Raw genomic sequence first — 17,866 nt, 5'->3', positions numbered from 1 at the left:
CTACAAACATATAGTACATTACCCCCTACAGACATATAGTACATTACCCCTTACACATATAGTACATTACCCCTCACCTGTAAACTATTATTAAGAGCTACTTACAAATCAGTGCATTCAATGAAGGTAGGTAAAACAACCACGTCAATCACTGAAGTAAAACTTTCTAAATAACCTTTGAAAATCACTGATAGTACCGATAAACAGTAAATACATTAGCATACCCTCTACCCATAAATCTACAGTACATTATCCACACCCCAACAGCATCTGACTGGGTGGCAGCAGCTCAGCAGGCTATTCGTAGTAGCTGCACCCATCCTGTCACCGTGGCCCTCCCTATAATGGCTTAGTCATATCAGTCAGCACACACACACACACACACACACACACACACACACACACACACACACACACACACACCCCATCTATTCAACGTTCCCTCGGAGGATGTAGTGACAAGTTTAGAGTGAGTTGGTGCACAATTTAAGGTTCAAGATGGTCACAGTGTCTGCCATGCTGTACCATTAGGAAATAGTGAATTAAAGAGTAGCCTATAAAGAATGTGAAACTCCACAGTCTTCCCCAGAGAGACAGATAATTGTGTGGTTGTTGACGGTAAAGGCTGCATAGATAGGCTGTGCTCCCAATGCGACACTAAATGAGTAGGTTTCCAGGGGGGAAATCTAAAGGAAAGATTGCATGCATGCATGGAGTGGCAAAAGCCCTTATTTTCCTAGTTATCACAGTCCCATAATTATCTCTTCAAACACTTCCCAGGAAGTGAGGCAATTACAGACTGTCTGGGAGTCACCGACTATGTCCCAATTCGCACCCTATTCCCTATGTAGTGCAATAGTTTTGAACAGAGCCGTATCGGGCCCTGGTCAAAAGAAGTGCACTAGATAGGGAATAGCGTGCCATTTGGGCCGCATCCACTGGGCTTTAGACCATATATGGAGAGATGAAGACGGGTGACGCCAAACCAAACGAAGGTGCGTCAGACCTCGGTCAGCAGCGTGCAGGGTCACACACACTCTTTGTGGAAAATGACACATCTCAAAACAAAGGCTGACAGACGTACACACACACACACACACACACAGTCTAAAAGAGGAAACTACTTATTTTACTATAACCTTTATAAACCTCATATCTGTTACTACGACCTCATATCGGGGCTGCAGGAAGCCTAGTGGTTAGAGCGTTGGGCCAGTAACCGAAAGTGTGCTAGATCAAATCCCCGAGCTGACGAGGTAAAACTCTGTCGCCTCTCTCAGCCTATTGCGGACAGTCTGAGCACTGATGGAAGGATTGTGCGTTCCTGGTGTAACTCGGGCAGTTGTTGTTGCCATCCTGTACCTGTCCCGCCGGTGTGATGTTCGGATGTACCGATCTTGTGCTGGTGTTACACGTGGTCTGCCACTGCGAGGATGATCAGCTGTCCATTCTGTCTCCCTGTAGCACTGACCTTGGCATCTCACAGTACGGACATTGCAATTTATTGCCCTGGCCACATCTGCAGTCCTCATGCCTCCTTGCAGCATGCCTGAGGCACGTTCACGCAGATGAGGGACCCTGGGCATCTTTCTTTTGGTGTTTTTCAGAGTCAGTAGAAAGGCCTCTTTAGTGTCCTAAGTTTTCATAACTGTGACCTTAATTGCCTACCGTCTGTAAGCTGTTAGTGTCGTAACCATTCCACAGGTGCATGTTCATTAATTCTTTATGGTTCATTGAACAAGCATGGAAAACAGTGTTTAAACCCTTTACAATGAAGATCTCACTTTCCACCTAGTTAGATGCTTCTAGTAGAACCATTTGACTGCCACAAATGGAAAATCAGGCAAATGTCAAACAACAACCAACCAATTCCTTCCTGTTGGTGGTGGTTGTTAAATGTAAGGCACAGTTTGTTTTTTCTGGTCAGGTCACATGGTGTAAGGGTACGTTTTTCCTTACCACATTTATCCCCCCCCCCCCGGACCAACTCTGGGGCACCAATACCAACAGCACCAGATATGATATGTGTAGTTGCTCTCAAAACAATGTTGTTTTCTCGCGGATCTCTTGGCCCTAGTTATATGTCCCGGCGGGTGGCTATAACAGTTACCAGAATCAGAGAGGGCTCTGTTGGAGTCTGCAGGCAAGCTGTTGAAGGAGGCTTTAACATTTACTCACCAGAATCAGAGAGGGCTCTGTTGGAGTCTCCAGGCAAGCTGTCGGTGGAGGCTGTAGGCAGGCTGCTGCTCCCCAGGCCACGGAGACTGTTGGTCAGGCTCTCGACAGAGCCCTGCTGGCTGCAGTGGTCCAGCTCCACACTGCTCTGGCTCATCTTACCAGACACCCTGCAGAGAGCGTAACAGAGGTTATTACTCTGGGGGAGGATGTTTGGTGCCTTATCTAATTTCCATAACCAGGAAGTTAACACAACAGCTTCCCACCATTAAAAACAAAGGACCACTGTTATGAAACCCGTCTGATGCTCACAAGGCTTACAAACACCTAACGAAATGTCTCTATTGCAGCTCTCAACAATAACAGACAGTGTTCGCTCTAACAACTTGTTAAACCGAACATGTTAGTTCTCGTGTAATTTCAGCGAACAGGGAGTGTGTGTGTGTGTGTGTGTGTGTGTGTGTGTGTGTTGTGCTGCCTGTCAGTTTTGCTTCAGGCTGAGAGACGGTTCTTCACAATCTATCATTGTCTCTGTGAGCCAAACATCTAGTTTCCCCTCCATCTCATCTAGATATCTCAACATATCTGGATGTAAATGAGATGGTTCAGCCACTACATGAGGTAAACTGCCTCCACTCTTCACAAGAACACATGAAATGTCAGATAGTCTCACTTCCTCTTCGGAGAGGAACACTCTTCTGGCTGAGTGAATGCTTGTAATTGCTGTGTTTCTTAAAGGAAAAATTCATCAAAAATCTTTTGGTATTTTGTTCATTCGTCCACTATCGATAGAGACAAAATGTTTTGGTATTTTGTTCATTCGTCCACTATCGATAGAGACAAAATGTTTTGGTATTTTGTTCATTCGTCCACTATCGATAGAGACAAAATGTTTTGGTATTCTGTTCATTCGTCCACTAATCGATAGAGACTAAATGTTTTGGTATTCTGTTCATTCGTCCACTAATCGATAGAGACAAAATGTTTTACAGGTCAGCAGTCAGGTTTTCAAGATATTGGACTTTCAAGAAGCAAAGTGTCACTTGTCAGATCATCATGAGATACATTTTGAGACTGTATCAACAGTGGACTAATGAAAAAAAATGACCAAAAAGATAGTTTGAGTGTAGTTTCCCTTTAAGATAAATAATAATAATAATAATAGTCTTCTCAGTGCCAAGTCATGAAAAAGAGACAATACATATACTTCCTGGAGCTAGGGAATAATAATGACGTTTTTGAAAATGTCTTCCACTTTTCCATTAGAGTAATTTCCCTGCCAACATCCTACACTGCACCCTAAACATATAGAGGAATCCATGTTTTGCTTTCCCATGCCATGATAACTCCTATCTGAATGAAAAGGAGCACCTGATACCCTCTGAGGGTAGTTTTCCTAATCATGGGGTACAATTAGGCTGAGTGACAGGCTAGGCAAATCTGAATCTCATTGCTATTCAATTGCTTCATTCTAGCTGGTTAATGGGTCAAACTGAGCATAGCCCCGGATCCTTCATCTCAGCTCAGATTGACTGTCTCTATTGCTCTATCCACTAGGTCTTTAAACTTCAATCACACCGTAAATCCCCTCAATAAACAGCAGTGCAGGTGTGTGTGTGTGTGTGTGTGTGTGTACCCTCATACATGAGCAGAGCAAAACCCACAACCATTTGTCAGACCAAACAAAGGCGTATGCTGATGAGACGGTGGAAATGAGACGGAGACATATGGTAATAGACAATGTTTTGTGTGTGTGTGTGTGTGTGTGTGTGTGTGTGTGTGTGTGTGGTCTCATTTGTATTGTAGGCTATAGCATAAATCACCTTCAAAAATAAAATTGCAGTGTATGGGGTAATCCATCTCCATTTGTTTGGAGCTCAGTACTTACAACTAATATGTAATAAGTAAACAACTGGAACTGTTGACACATATCATTTAAAGAAGCATCAGGGTTGAGGGGAGTGTGAGTTACGGGCTCACCAGCTTGATAAAAAAAACAACAAAATAATTCCTGAGTATATTTTTTCAAAACCTTGTTTCTTATCATTTATTTTTTTGACGGTCCTTTTTGACATTTATGAATGTGTTATTCAATGCGTTTATATGGGTTTTAGTTGTACATTTCTAAATATTTCCAATATTTGTTTTTTTCTTTTTTTTGATACCTAAAAGGGGTCCTAAAATTCAAAATCCAATAGCTAAATGATCCACAATGTCCTTTTTTTTTTTTTCATGTCAGCTTAGCACTCCCCCAACGTCTTAGACTCTAAAGAATGTTAAAGAGAATGGCTAGCTAGTACCTAGGTGACTTTAAAGTAGGCCGCAGTCTCCACCACCTCTCCTGTCTGATGGTCATGTGAATAATAGTTGATAAAAAAGGTTATTTTCCCAAACAATAACAATCTTTGAAACCTTGTTTATCATGGCATTGCTTCCATTAGATCTTCACGTAGATATCTTTCTGATAACTAGCCAGCGCCAGACTGTTTGAGTAATAGTGTACATTCACATCATCATCGCACGTTTGACATCAGATCAAGATAATATTAGCAGCTGTTTCATCTCTTTCAACCAGCACTATACTGTAACATACAGCATATACACTGAGTGTACAAAACATTAGGTACACCTTCCTAATATTGAGTTGCACTGCCTCAATTTGTTGGGGCATGGACTCTACAAGGTGTTGAAAGCGTTCCACAGGGATGCTGGCCCATGTTGACTCTAATTCCTCCCACAGTTGTGTCAAGTTGCCTGGATGTCCTTTGGGTGGTGGACCATTCTTGATACACACAGGAAACTGTTGAGCGTAAAAAACCCAGCAGTGTTGCAGTTCTTGACACAATCAAACCGGTGCGCCTGTCACCTACTACCAAACCACCTTCAAAGGCATCTTTTCTCCTGGCCATTCACCCTCTGAATGGCACACATTACACAATCCATGTCTCAATTGTCTCAAGGTTTAAAAATCCTTCTTTAACCGGTCTCCTCCCTTCATCTACACTGATTGAAGTGGATTTACCAAGTGACACCAATAAGTGATCATAGCTTTGACCAGTATTCAGCTGGTCAGTTTGTCATGGAAAGAGCAGGTGTTCCTAATGTTTTATAAATTCAGTTACTACCACTACTACTGGGTAACATATATTTAAAAAAACATTTCTCTCCCAGGTCATGAACATTTCCATTGAACAATAAAACAAAACAATTCAGACAATTGTATGCCTGAAAGAGGAAGTGGAATAGGGAATCGGACCAGGGAAGGACAGCTCTGGCTGAAATAGATTACTGAGAACATGATTTCTGTTTACAGAGAAAAGGGTGACCTTGGCAAGTAGCAAAGAGTGGTTGAGGATGATGAGGGTTAGATACAGAGTGGTTGAGGATGATGAGGGTTAGATACAGAGTGGTTGAGGATGATGAGGGTTAGATACAGAGTGGTTGAGGATGATGAGGGTTAGATACAGAGTGGTTGAGGATGATGAGGGTTAGATACAGAGTGGTTGAGGATGATGAGGGTTAGATACAGAGTGGTTGAGGATGATGATGAGTGGTTGAGGATGATGAGGGTTAGAGTGGTTGAGGATGATGAGGGTTAGATACAGAGTGGTTGAGGATGATGAGGGTTAGATACAGAGTGGTTGAGGATGATGAGGGTTAGATACAGAGTGGTTGAGGATGATGAGGGTTAGATACAGAGTGGTTGAGGATGATGAGGGTTAGATACAGAGTGGTTGAGGATGATGAGGGTTAGATACAGAGTGGTTGAGGATGATGAGGGTTAGATACAGAGTGGTTGAGGATGATGAAGATTAGATGAGTAATCAAGTACTCAAACAGACTTCAAAGCTCAATCTGTAACCATTGACTATTTGGTGGAATGTGCTTTGTGGCTGACCGAATAGGCAAGTGAAATTTAGTCTCAAAGACAACGTTAAATTGCTTTGTGTTCCGTTTGCACCAGGGGCGTAACCAGATGTTATTTTTTGGAGAGGCCTAGAAAAATTTGGATAGGCATTTTTTCTATTTGTTTATTACATTTATTTTGCGATGGGCACCATATATTATTTTGTAATATAATCATTGTATACTAGTGCATAGTACTTGGAGCAACCTAGTTACATATATAAATAATGACCTATCCCAGCATATTAAAATAAGACAGTTGCCAACAACATTAAACTCATCTTCAGGTGCACTTCAATCTTGATGGGCAAACAAGCCTATATTTGATGTTACCATTTATACCACAGCGGGCAGTAGTACCATAAAATGGTACCTTACCTTTAGTAGACATATCAATAAGTCATGACCTACATCACGACGGTGAGGCTTTGAGTTGAATATGGTGAGGATTTCATCATAATCCTATGGATCTGTCTGTTGACGCTCTAAAGACAGCAAACTGAAGTGGTTCAGTCGGGCGCTTGTCACTGATGTGTGATGATTTTTTTAAAATCCTAGTTGTTGAGAAAAGACTCTCCATACTGCATGATGTCATTGGAAGTGTGACAATGACCCTTAACAGAGAGTTTATATTAGGGAAAATATCATCATGGCAGCTGTCAAGTACACTCATTGTGGAGGAAAAGTCACTCTTTCCCATGTTCATTGTGCGACTCAACTGCTGAATAAAAACAGTGAATTCAGCATCCTCACTTGATTTTGCATAATGATCGCATGTGGTCTTCATCCGCTCTTTCAGGCCGCAGGTTTGGGATTCTTTGGAAAAGGAGGCTGCCGCTTGCATGATCCCACGTGTCTTCTTGAAATCTTGAGTTTAACTCCGTAATCTGTCGGTCTAGAATATTGTTCCATAGTTGCCTCAGGTCACTGTCACTCTTGATGCTGGATGTTTTCCCTAATGAAGTTGTGACTACACTGTCTGCCAATTTTACAGGCAGTTTTCAATGCCGTGACGCGCTCACATCCCAATATCTAATATCACGCTTAATCATCATCTCTTCAGTTTGATAAAGTTCTAGACTAAGTCTCCCCCTGAGTTATCTCTGAACGTAGAAAAGCTGCTTTTGAGGATTTCAATTAAACCAACAGTCCGTCACAGATAATGTAGAGCTTTGTAATCCCTTCGTAGCAAAATCACTAGTTTCAAACAATTTACTAAACGTGACTAACAGGAATAAAAACTTATTCTAGATTTGTTTTAAGAGGGCATCGGCTTCTAATGTGGTTTGTCCACAAGCCTCTGAAAAATTTGCAAGAACCTCTAAAAATTACACCTAGCTGTAACAGCACTTCACTCACAGACCCTAATTTTGAACTCCACCGTACATCCGTGGATCTTCCTAGCTCGATACATGGTCTATCGGGATGCAACTCTTTCTGTTCTTCTATGAATCCAGCATGTCTGTAGGATCCACTCATAAATGTGTGTCGCTGGTTTACTGTGTCAAACAAAAAAGGTACTGACATGTCCCGACACTTCTGCCACGGTGCACAGAACCAAATTCAAAACGGTGGGAGTTGAAATGCACATATATCGCTTGCTTAGAAGGTTTGCTTTAGTAGGACATGAACTCCTCCGTTTCCTGACATGACTGAAGCGCCAACGAAACATAAACCTACACAGAGTGGGATCCAACTCCAAGAGGTTGCAACACTTCCAAGTATTTTCAGACAAATTCCTTGTGTAGACAAATCAGCGGTTTCCATAAACCCAACAGCTCTATCTTTAAATCATTCCAGCATGAATGTATCGGATGCACACAGCAATAAGTTCAGGTTTAGATTGATCTTTATATTCATCTGCTGGTATGGAAAAATACGTGGGAAGGCGCAGAATGAACTTCATCTTTTCTCCTGCACAGTAACAATGATGCTGCACACTCCAGAAACTCGTTCTGAATTTCGGTGCTCATAAGCGTGGCATTGCGAGGTAGCTCATTAAGCCTGTTTTGTACATCTCCAGAGCATGATGCTGCCACTACCACCATGCTTCACCATAGGGATGGTACCAGGTTTCCTCCAGACGTGACGCTTGGCATTCAGGCCAAAGAAATCAATCTTTGTTTCATCAGACCAGAGAATCTTGTTTCTCATGGTCTGAGAGTCTTTAGGTGCCTTTTGGCAAACTCCAAGCGGGCTGTCATGTGCTTTTTAGTGGAGGGGCTTCCGTCTGGCAACTCTATCATAAAGGCCGCCTTGGTAGAGTGCTGCAGAGATGGTTGTCCTTCTGGAAGGTTCTCCCATCTCCACAGAGGAACTCTAGAGCTTTGTCAGAGTGACCATCGGGTTCTTGGTCACCTCCCTGACTAAGGCCCTTCTCCCTGATTGCTCAGTTTGGCTGGGATGCCGGCTATGGGAAGAGTCTTGGTGGTTCCAAACTTCTTTTATTTAAGAATGGAAAAACTGTGTTCTTGGGACCTTCAATGCTGCAAAAATGTTTTGGTAGCCTTCCCCAGATCTGTGCCTTGACACAATCCTGTCTCGGCACGCTACGGACAATTCCTTCAACCTCATGGCTTGGTTTTTGCTCTGACATGAACTGTCAACTGTGGGACCTTATATTGACAGGTGTATGCCTTTCTAAATCATGTCCAATCAATTGATTTTACCACAGGAGGACTCCAATCAAGTAGTAGAAACATTTCAAGGATGATCAATGGAAAACAGGAAGCACCTGAGCTCAATTTTGAGACTCACAGCAAAGGGTCTTAATACTTATGTAAATAAGGAACTTATGTGACTTGTTACAGCATTCAGAAGGTTGCTTGTTCAAATCCCCGAGCCGGCAAGGTGGAAAAATCTGCAGTTCTGCCCGTGGATGTCGATTAAGGCAGCTCCCCACACCTCTCTGATTCAGAGGAGTTAAATGCGGAAGCTGCATTCAGTTGTGCTACTTCCCTTTCCCCCAGAGTCCATGCAACTCATTATGGCAAATTTTACCATAACAAAGGGGTTGAATACTTACTGACTCAAGATATTTCAGCTTTTAATTTAATTAAATTGTAAACATTTCTAAAAATCTTAATTCCACTTTGATTTTATGGGGTATTATTGTGTGTAGTAGGTCAGTGACACAAAATCTCAACTTAATCCCCATTTAAAAATGTAGGCTGTAACAACATTTTTGTCAAAAAGTCAAGTGGTGTGAATACTTTCTGAACTGTAAATATTAATATCCATAGGAGATCTGTGCTGCTATAAACAGCAATAGAGAAGCCAACTCCTATAATTATACATAATGACATTATTATACAGAACATTCTAGCTAGGGTTCCTGTATTCATTAACGTCTCAGAAAATCCAATACATATCTAGAACTGACTGTTGTTAATCAATACAGGGAAAGCAGACTGAATGTTATGAAGTAGTAGTAGGAGCATAATCTGCATCATCTTCCTCCTCCAATATGCTACCCTCCCACTATTGACCTCAAAAAATAGGCTTCCTGTATCCTCCTCCCAAGCATCACTTCAGCAGCAACTAGCTAGGCTGTTAACTAAACAATCTATTTAGTCATTGTTACCTTCTGCACAGCCAGACAGTTTTTTTAACCTGGATAATACTCGCCAGTCTAGCTTCCCTGCCCCATCCACCGCTGCCCTCTGGACACTGATCACTTGGCTACATAGCTGATGCATGCTGGACTGTCCATTAATCACGGTACTCCATTCTGCTTGTTTATGTTTAATCTGTCGGCCCCAGCCGCACTCAGGCTCTGTGTGTAGTTAATCCGACTCTCTCTGCCTAGTCAACGCCATTTTACCTGCTGTTGTTGTGCTAGCTGATTAGCGGTTGTTGTCTCACCTACTGTTTTAGCTAGCTCTCCCAATTCAACACCTGTGATAACTGTATGCCTCGCTGTATGTCTCTCTCAAATGTCAATATGCCTTGTATACTGTTGTTCAGGTTAGTTATCATTGTTTTCGTTTACAATGGAGCCCCTAGTTCCACTCTTCATACCCCTGATACCTCCTTTGTCCCACCTCCCACACATGCGATGACCCAACCCATTACAACCAGCATGTCCAGAGATACAACCCCTCTCATCATCACCCAGTGCCTGGGCTTACCTCTGCTGTACCCGCACCCCACCATACCCCTGTCTGCGCATTATGCCCTGAATATATTCTACCATGCCCAGAAATCTGCTCCTTTTATTCTCTGTCCCCAACACTCTAGGCGACCAGTTGAGATAGCCTTTAGCCACACCCTCATACTACTCCTCCTCTGTTCCGCGGGTGATGTGGAGGTAAACCCAGGCCCTGCATGTCCCCAGGTACCCTCATTTGTTGACTTCTGTGATCGAAAAAGCCTTGGTTTCATGCATGTCAACATCAGAAGCCTCCTCCCTAAGTTTGTTTTACTCACTGCTTTAGCACACTCTGCTAACCCTGATGTCCTTGCCGTGTCTGAATCCTGGCTCAGGAAGGCCACCAAAAATTCTGAGATTTCCATACCCAACTATAACATTTTCCGTCAAGATAGAACTGCCAAAGGGGGAGGAGTTGCAGTCTACTGCAGAGAGAGCCTGCAAAGAAATGTCATACTTTCCAGGTCCATACCCAAACAGTTCGAACTACTAATTTTAAAAATTACTCTCTCCAGAAATAAAGTCTCTCACTGTTGCCGCCTGCTACCGACCCCCTCAGCTCCCAGCTGTGCCCTGGACACCATTTGTGAATTGATTGCCCCCCATCTAGCTTCAGAGTTTGTTCTGTTAGGTGACCTAAACTGGGATATGCTTAACACCCCGGCAGTCCTACAATCTAAGCTAGATGCCCTAAATCTCACACAAATCATCAAGGAACCCACCAGGTACAACCCTAAATCTGTAAACAAGGGCACCCTCATAGACGTCATCCTTACCAACTGGCCCTCCAAATACACCTCTGCTGTCTTCAACCAGGATCTCAGCGATAACTGCCTCATTGCCTGTATCCACTACGGAGCCGCAGTCAAACGAACACCCCTCATCACTGTCAAACGCTCCCAAAAACACTTCTGTGAGCAGGCATTTCTAATCGACCTGGCCCAGGTATCATGGAAGGACATTGACATCATCCCGTCAGTTGAGGATGCCTGGTCATTCTTTAAAAGTAACTTCCTCACCATTTTAGATAAGCATGCTCCGTTCAAAAAATGCAGAACTAAGAACAGATATAGCCCTTGGTTCACTCCAGACCTGACTGCCCTCGACCAGCACAAAAACATCCTGTGGCAGACTGCAATAGCATCAAATAGTCCCCGCGATATGCAACTGTTCAGGGAAGTCAGGAACCAATACACAGTCAGTCAGGAAAGCTAAGGCCAGCTTCTTCAGGCAGAAATTTGCATCCTGTAGCATCAACTCCAAAAAGTTCTGGGACACTAAAGTCCATGGAGAACAAGAGGACCTCCTCCCAGCTGCCCACTGCACTGAGGCTAGGTAACACGGTCACCACCGATAAATCCATGATTATCGAAAACTTCAACAAGAATTTCTCAACGGCTGGCCATGCCTTCCGCCTGGCTACTCCAACCTCGGCCAACAGCTACGCCCCCGCAGCTCCTCGCCCAAGCCTCTCCTTTACCCAAATCCAGATAACAGATGTTCTGAAAGAGCTGCAAAACCTGGACCCGTACAAATCAGCTAGGCTTGACAATCTGGACCCTCTATTTCTGAAACTATCCGCCGCCATTGTCGCAACCCCTATTACCAGCCTGTTCAACCTCTCTTTCATATCGTCTGAGATCCCCAAGGATTGGAAAGCTGCCGCAGTCATCCCCCTCTTCAAAGAGCGAGACACCCTGTACCCAAACTGTTACAGACCTATATCCATCCTGCCCTGCCTATCTAAGGTCTTCGAAAGCCAAGTCAACAAACAGGTCACTGACCATCTCGAATCCCACCGTACCTTCTCCGCTGTGCAATCTGGTTTCCGAGCCGGTCACGGGTGCACCTCAGCCACGCTCAAGGTACTAAACGATATCATAACCGCCATCGATAAAAGACATTACTGTGCAGCTGTCTTCATCGACCTTGCCAAGTCTTTCGACTCTGTCAATCACCATATTCTTATCGGCAGACTCAGTAGCCTCGGTTTTTCTGATGACTGCCGTGCCTGGTTCACCAACTACTTTGCAGACAGAGTTCAGGAGGGCATGCAGTCTGGTCCTCTGGCAGTCTCTATGGGGGTGCCACAGGGTTCAACAAATCCTCCTTCACACACGCCGCCAAACTTACCCTAGTAATACTGACTATCCTACCGATCCTCGACTTCGGCGATGCCATCTACAAGATAGCTGAGTAGAGTGTTGGAAGCTAACTGGATGCAGTTTATCACAAGGCCATCCGTTTTGTCACTAAAGCACCTTATACCACCCACCACTGCGACCTGTATGCTCTAGTCGGCTGGCCCTCGCTACATTTTCGTCGCCAGACCCACTGGCTCCAGGTCATCTACAAGTCCATGCTAGGTAAAGCTCCGCCTTATCTCAGTTCACTGGTCACGATGGCAACACCCACCCGTAGCACGCGCTCCAGCAGGTGTATCTCACTGATCATCCCTAAAGCCAACACCTCATTTGGCCGCCTTTCGTTCCAGTTCTCTGCTGCCTGTGACTGGAACAAATTTCAAAAATCGCTGAAGTTGGAGAATTTTATCTCCCTCACCAACTTCAAACATCTGCTATCTGAGCAGCTAACCGATCGCTGCAGCTGTACATAGTCTATCGGTAAATAGCCCACCCATTTTTACCTCCATCATCCCCATACTGTTTTTATTGATTTACTTTTCTGCTCTTTTGCACACCAATATCTCTACCTGTACATGACCATCTGATCATTTATCACTCCAGTGTTAATCTGCAAAATTGTAATTATTCGCCTACCTCCTCATGCTTTTTGCACACAATGTATATAGACTCGTTTTTTTCTACTGTGTTATTGGCTTGCTAATTGTTTACTCCATGTGTAACTCTGTGTTGTCTGTTCACACTGCTATGCTTTATCTTGGCCAGGTCGCAGTTGCAAATGAGAACTTGTTCTCAACTTGCCTACCTGGTTAAATAAAAGGTGAAAAAAATGGTGTTAGGCTAGAACAGTGGTTCCTAAACTTTTTATAGTCCCGTACCCCTTACAACATTCATCCTTCAGCTACATACCCCCTCTAGCACCAGGGTCAGCACACTCTCAAATGTTGTTTTTTGCCGTCATTGTAACCCCCCCCACACTATACATTTATTAAACATAAGAATGAGTGTGAGTTGCCGTCACAACCTGACTCGTAGGAAATGACAAAGAGCTCTTATAGGACGAATAACTCACCACAGGTTAATGAGAAGGGTGTGCTTGAAAGAATGCACATAACTCTTCAATGTTGGGTCATATTGGAGAGAGCCTCAGTCTTAAATTATTTTCCACACACAGTCTGTGCCTGTATTTAGTTTTCATGCTAGTGAGGGCCGAGAATCTAACAGTGCGATTTTCCAAGACAGGATACTCTGAGCGCAGCCCAATCCAGAAATCTAGCAGTGGCTTCTGATTAAATTCAAATTTCAGAGAACCGCTTATTGCAATTTCGATGAGGCTCTCTTGTTCAGATATCGGGAAGTGGACTGGAGGCAGAGCATGAAAAGGGATAACGAATCCAGTTTGTGTCCTCCGTTTTGGGAAAGTTCCTGAGTAATTGCGCACCCAACTCACTCAGGTGCTTTGCTGTATCACATTTGACATTGCCCATAAGCTTGAGTTCATTTGCACCCAAAAAGTATACAATGATGGAAAGACCTGTGTGTTGTCCTTGTTAATGCAGACAGAGAAGAACTCCAACTTCTTAATCATAGCCTTAATTTTGTCCCGCGCATTGAATATAGTTGCAGAGTGTCCCTGTAATCCTAGATTCAGATCATTCAGGCAAAAAAAACATCACCCCAGATAGGCCAGTCGTGTGAGAAACTCATCATCATGCAAGCGGTCAGACAAGTGAAAATGATTGTCAGTAATGAAAGCTTTAAGCTAGTCTCTCATTTCAAAGAAATTGAGTCAATAGTTTGCCCCTTGACAACCAGCGCACTTCTGTATGTTGTCAAAGCATTACATGGGCGCTGCCCATATCATTGCATAATGCAGAAAAAACACGAGTTCAGGGGCCTTGCTTTAACAAAAGTTAACCATTTTTACTTTAGTGTCCAAAACGTCTTTCAAGCTGTCAGGTATTCCCTTGGCAGCAAGAGCCTCTGGGTGGATGCTGCAGTGTACCTAAGTGGCGTCGGGAGCAACTGCTTGCATGCGCGTTACCACTCCACTATGTCTCCCTGTCATGGCTTTTGCACCATCAGTACAGACAACAACATGAGCAGCAGCTACGTTTGGCTACATACGGACCGTTAGCGGAATTACCGTGAGAGAGTAACGGTGAATGTGATTGGATGTTAATTATTTGACTAGGCTACCTGTATTTGACATTGTGTTGTTATTTTGCTGAACACTAGATGGTTTCATTTTATTTTTGGCAGTGAAACGAGGCTACTCAGGCGAGAAAATATAAAAATGGCCTGTTTGAAAATGTGAAAAAAATAAATGTGAATCACATTTTTATTTGTTGTACCCCCAACGGCATTGCGCGTACGTACCCCAGTTTGGGAATACCTGGGCTAAAGGATAGAAATACAACGTTAACACAGCCTAATGAGCGTTACCTGCTGTGGAGAGTACTGAACTGCACAGTGACACAGTACTGATCCGCACAGTACTGAATCACAGTGACACAGTACTGAACCGCACAGTACTGAATCAGTGACACAGCACTGAACCGCACAGTACTGAATCACAGTGACACAGCACTGAACCGCACAGTACTGAATCACAGTGACACAGCACTGAACCGCACAGTACTGAATCACAGTGACACAGTACTGAACCAGTGACACAGTAAATCTTAAATCAAATCAAAGTTTGTCACGTGCGCCGACTACAACAGGTGAAATACAGTGAAATGCTTACTTACAGGCCCTAACCAAGAGTGCAATTTTTAAGTAAAAAATACGTATTAGGTGAACAATAGATAAGTAGAGAAATAAAAACAACAGTAAATACAGTTAAAATAAGTAGCTTATTACAGAAATAAAAACAACAGTAAATACAGTTAAAATAACGGTAGCGAGGCTTATTACAGTAGCGAGGCTCTATACAGGCACGGGTTAGTCGGGCTAATTGAGTACTGAACCGCACAGTGACACAGTACTGAACCGCACAGTACTGAACCACACAGCACTGCTCGCACACTTTCTTTTTATAGCCGAGGGGCTCTATTCAGTCTATTCAATCATTTCAAAAAAGGGCGCTCCTATAGGTTACCCGCGCACGTTTGTCCCCTCATAAAATAATTCCAGCATCAAAACAGTGCACTGTGCATCCGCAGTCGGATGAATAGAAAGAGACATCTGTTACAAAAGACCTAAATGTGTATTATGTCATTCATACACAATTGATGCATCCACTGCTGTCCCCGCGCGTCTTGGCCACTCATCCTCTGCCTTGGCAAAGTGTTCTCGTCAAACCACAATGCAATTTGGAGCATGTGCTACCCTGGCCTCAAGTCAATTCACACATTTTTCATACAGCTGACATGTGGTAATGTTAATAGTGTAATATAGTTATTGGCATTTTCTGTTAGTAATTGTGATCAAGTTTTACTGGTACGGCGTACCCCCAGTATTTATTTTGCCAGGAAGCCGTACAGGACCGGCTTACTTTCACCCGTACAAATGCGGATTCTCTTGCTGTTGCATGCAGGGTAGTTATTATACTATGGTAGAAGAATAGTGACCATTGTTTCATCAACGGGCGGGTCACATGGACAGGGGGCGGGTCACATGGACAGGGGGCGGGTCACATGGACAGGGGCGGGTCACATGGACAGGGGGCGGGTCACATGGACAGGGGGCGGGTCACATGGACAAGGGGCGGGTCACATGGACAAGGGGCGGGTCACATGGATAAGGGGCGGGTCACATGGACAAGGGGCGGGTCACATGGACAAGGGGCGGGTCACATGGACAAGGGGCGGGTCACATGGACAAGGGCGGGTCACATGGACAAGGGGCGGGTCACATGGACAACATCCTTGCTGCCAAGGATATTAACGTACAGGGCTCTCCTTCCTTCCCTCTTTCTCCCTCCCGATTTCGGAGTTCTCAAGGACTAGTCATGCTACCCAGATGGATATATCCCATTGAACATTCAGATACACCCCTACATCCTTCACCCCATCACCTCCAGCTCATCAGATGACTAGGGCTGATCCCAAATGGTACCCTATTCCCTAACCCTGGGCTCTGGTCAAAAGTAGTGCACTATAAAGGGTATAGGGTGCCATAGGGCTCTGGTCAAAAGTAGTGCACGATAAAGGGAATAGGGTACCATAGGGCTCTGGTCAAAAGTAGTGCACTATAAAGGGAATAGGGTGCCATAGGGCTCTGGTCTAAAGTAGTGCACTATAAAGGGAATAGGGAACCATAGGGCCCTGGTCAAAAGTAGTGCACTATAAAGGGAATAGGGAACCATAGGGCCCTGGTCAAAAGTAGTGCACTATAAAGGGAATAGGGTGCCATTTGGGAAGCAACCTGTAAGCTCCACATCCACAAGCCATGGAGGAATAAACCTGAGAGGGAGGGGTGATGGCAGTGATGTAAATCAGACAGGAGATGCCTGTATCTATCTGGGCAGCTGGCAGAAGGACATGGTTTCACACACAGTGCTGGAGGGCCAGGAGTCAGAGAGGAGAGAGGCTGCCTGACCTATGAGGAACTTCAACACTTTTCTGATGCATTGCAGTCACTTCAAATCAATACGTCCTTCAACTTGAAAAACTGTCATCGCATTAAAAAAGTAAACATTGGCCGTTGATTACATCACTGAGTGAGGTCGCAGATTATTATTTTAAAAAATTATAGCAAAATGGGGTCGCAGAGAAAAACAGTTTGGGAACACCTATTGTAGACAGTCAGCACCATATAAGCTTCTGTAAATTACAACCACTATGCAATACACAGTACTTGCTACTTGGCACTAAATCACTGTCTACTCTCGAGCAAGTCAAAAGCAGTAGACAGAAGGTCAGGCTAAAAGGTGTCAATATTAGTTGGTTCAAAAGCTCTGTAAAAGGATTCAGCTAAAAGTCTCGTACAGGACCTCACACTGAAGTACCAGCGCAGGTATGATGGACATCTGACATGATCCCAGATCTGACGGTCGCTTTCAGTCCATGAAGTAACAACTCTCTCTCTTAACAAGAGACAAGTGTATTTAAAGTGTCTCGCCACAGGAAAAGCAATGTCACCTCCTTGCCAGGGACAGTTTGGTAGTTGCCCCGGGCAACAATCTGCTCTTCCACTACCCCACTGAAAACACCCTCGTCCTAGAATATTGGTGCTAAGCGAATAGTGCTTTTTGAAGTCGGTTTGGATTCGTTTAAATTATTACAAAATAATCATGGTTTTCCATTTCAATTACTTAAAAAAAAAAGCACTGTGCATTGTGGGTTGAATGCTGGAAAACAGAAGAAAACAATGAATAAAAGTAGGGACTGCCCATTACTGCTTATCACTTATTAACCATCATTTATTCACATTAATCAAATATATTTCAGTTGTGCATTTTACATTTGTTTTATTTGATGAATGCATTATTTAATTCCAAGTCATCAGCTCATCTCTATAGAGCTGCTGTCTGACAAAATCACTA

General features: G+C 43.8%; 1 protein-coding gene across 1 annotated transcript in view; it reads right to left on the bottom strand.

Moving 5' to 3' along the window:
• LOC135548118 (inactive tyrosine-protein kinase PRAG1-like) overlaps nt 1-17,866 on the bottom strand; it is a 39,410-nt gene that overhangs the window by 10,519 nt on the left and 11,025 nt on the right. Inside the window, exon 4 of the mRNA XM_064977408.1 lies at nt 2,179-2,345. Coding sequence (XP_064833480.1) covers nt 2,179-2,345 — 167 coding nt within the window. The remainder of the gene's footprint in view (nt 1-2,178; nt 2,346-17,866) is intronic.

This window comes from Oncorhynchus masou, chromosome 11 (assembly GCF_036934945.1).
Source record: "Oncorhynchus masou masou isolate Uvic2021 chromosome 11, UVic_Omas_1.1, whole genome shotgun sequence".
NCBI lineage: Eukaryota > Metazoa > Chordata > Actinopteri > Salmoniformes > Salmonidae > Oncorhynchus > Oncorhynchus masou.
The sequence above is the reverse complement of the archived record's forward strand: the minus strand, read 5'-3'. Positions and strand labels throughout refer to the sequence as shown.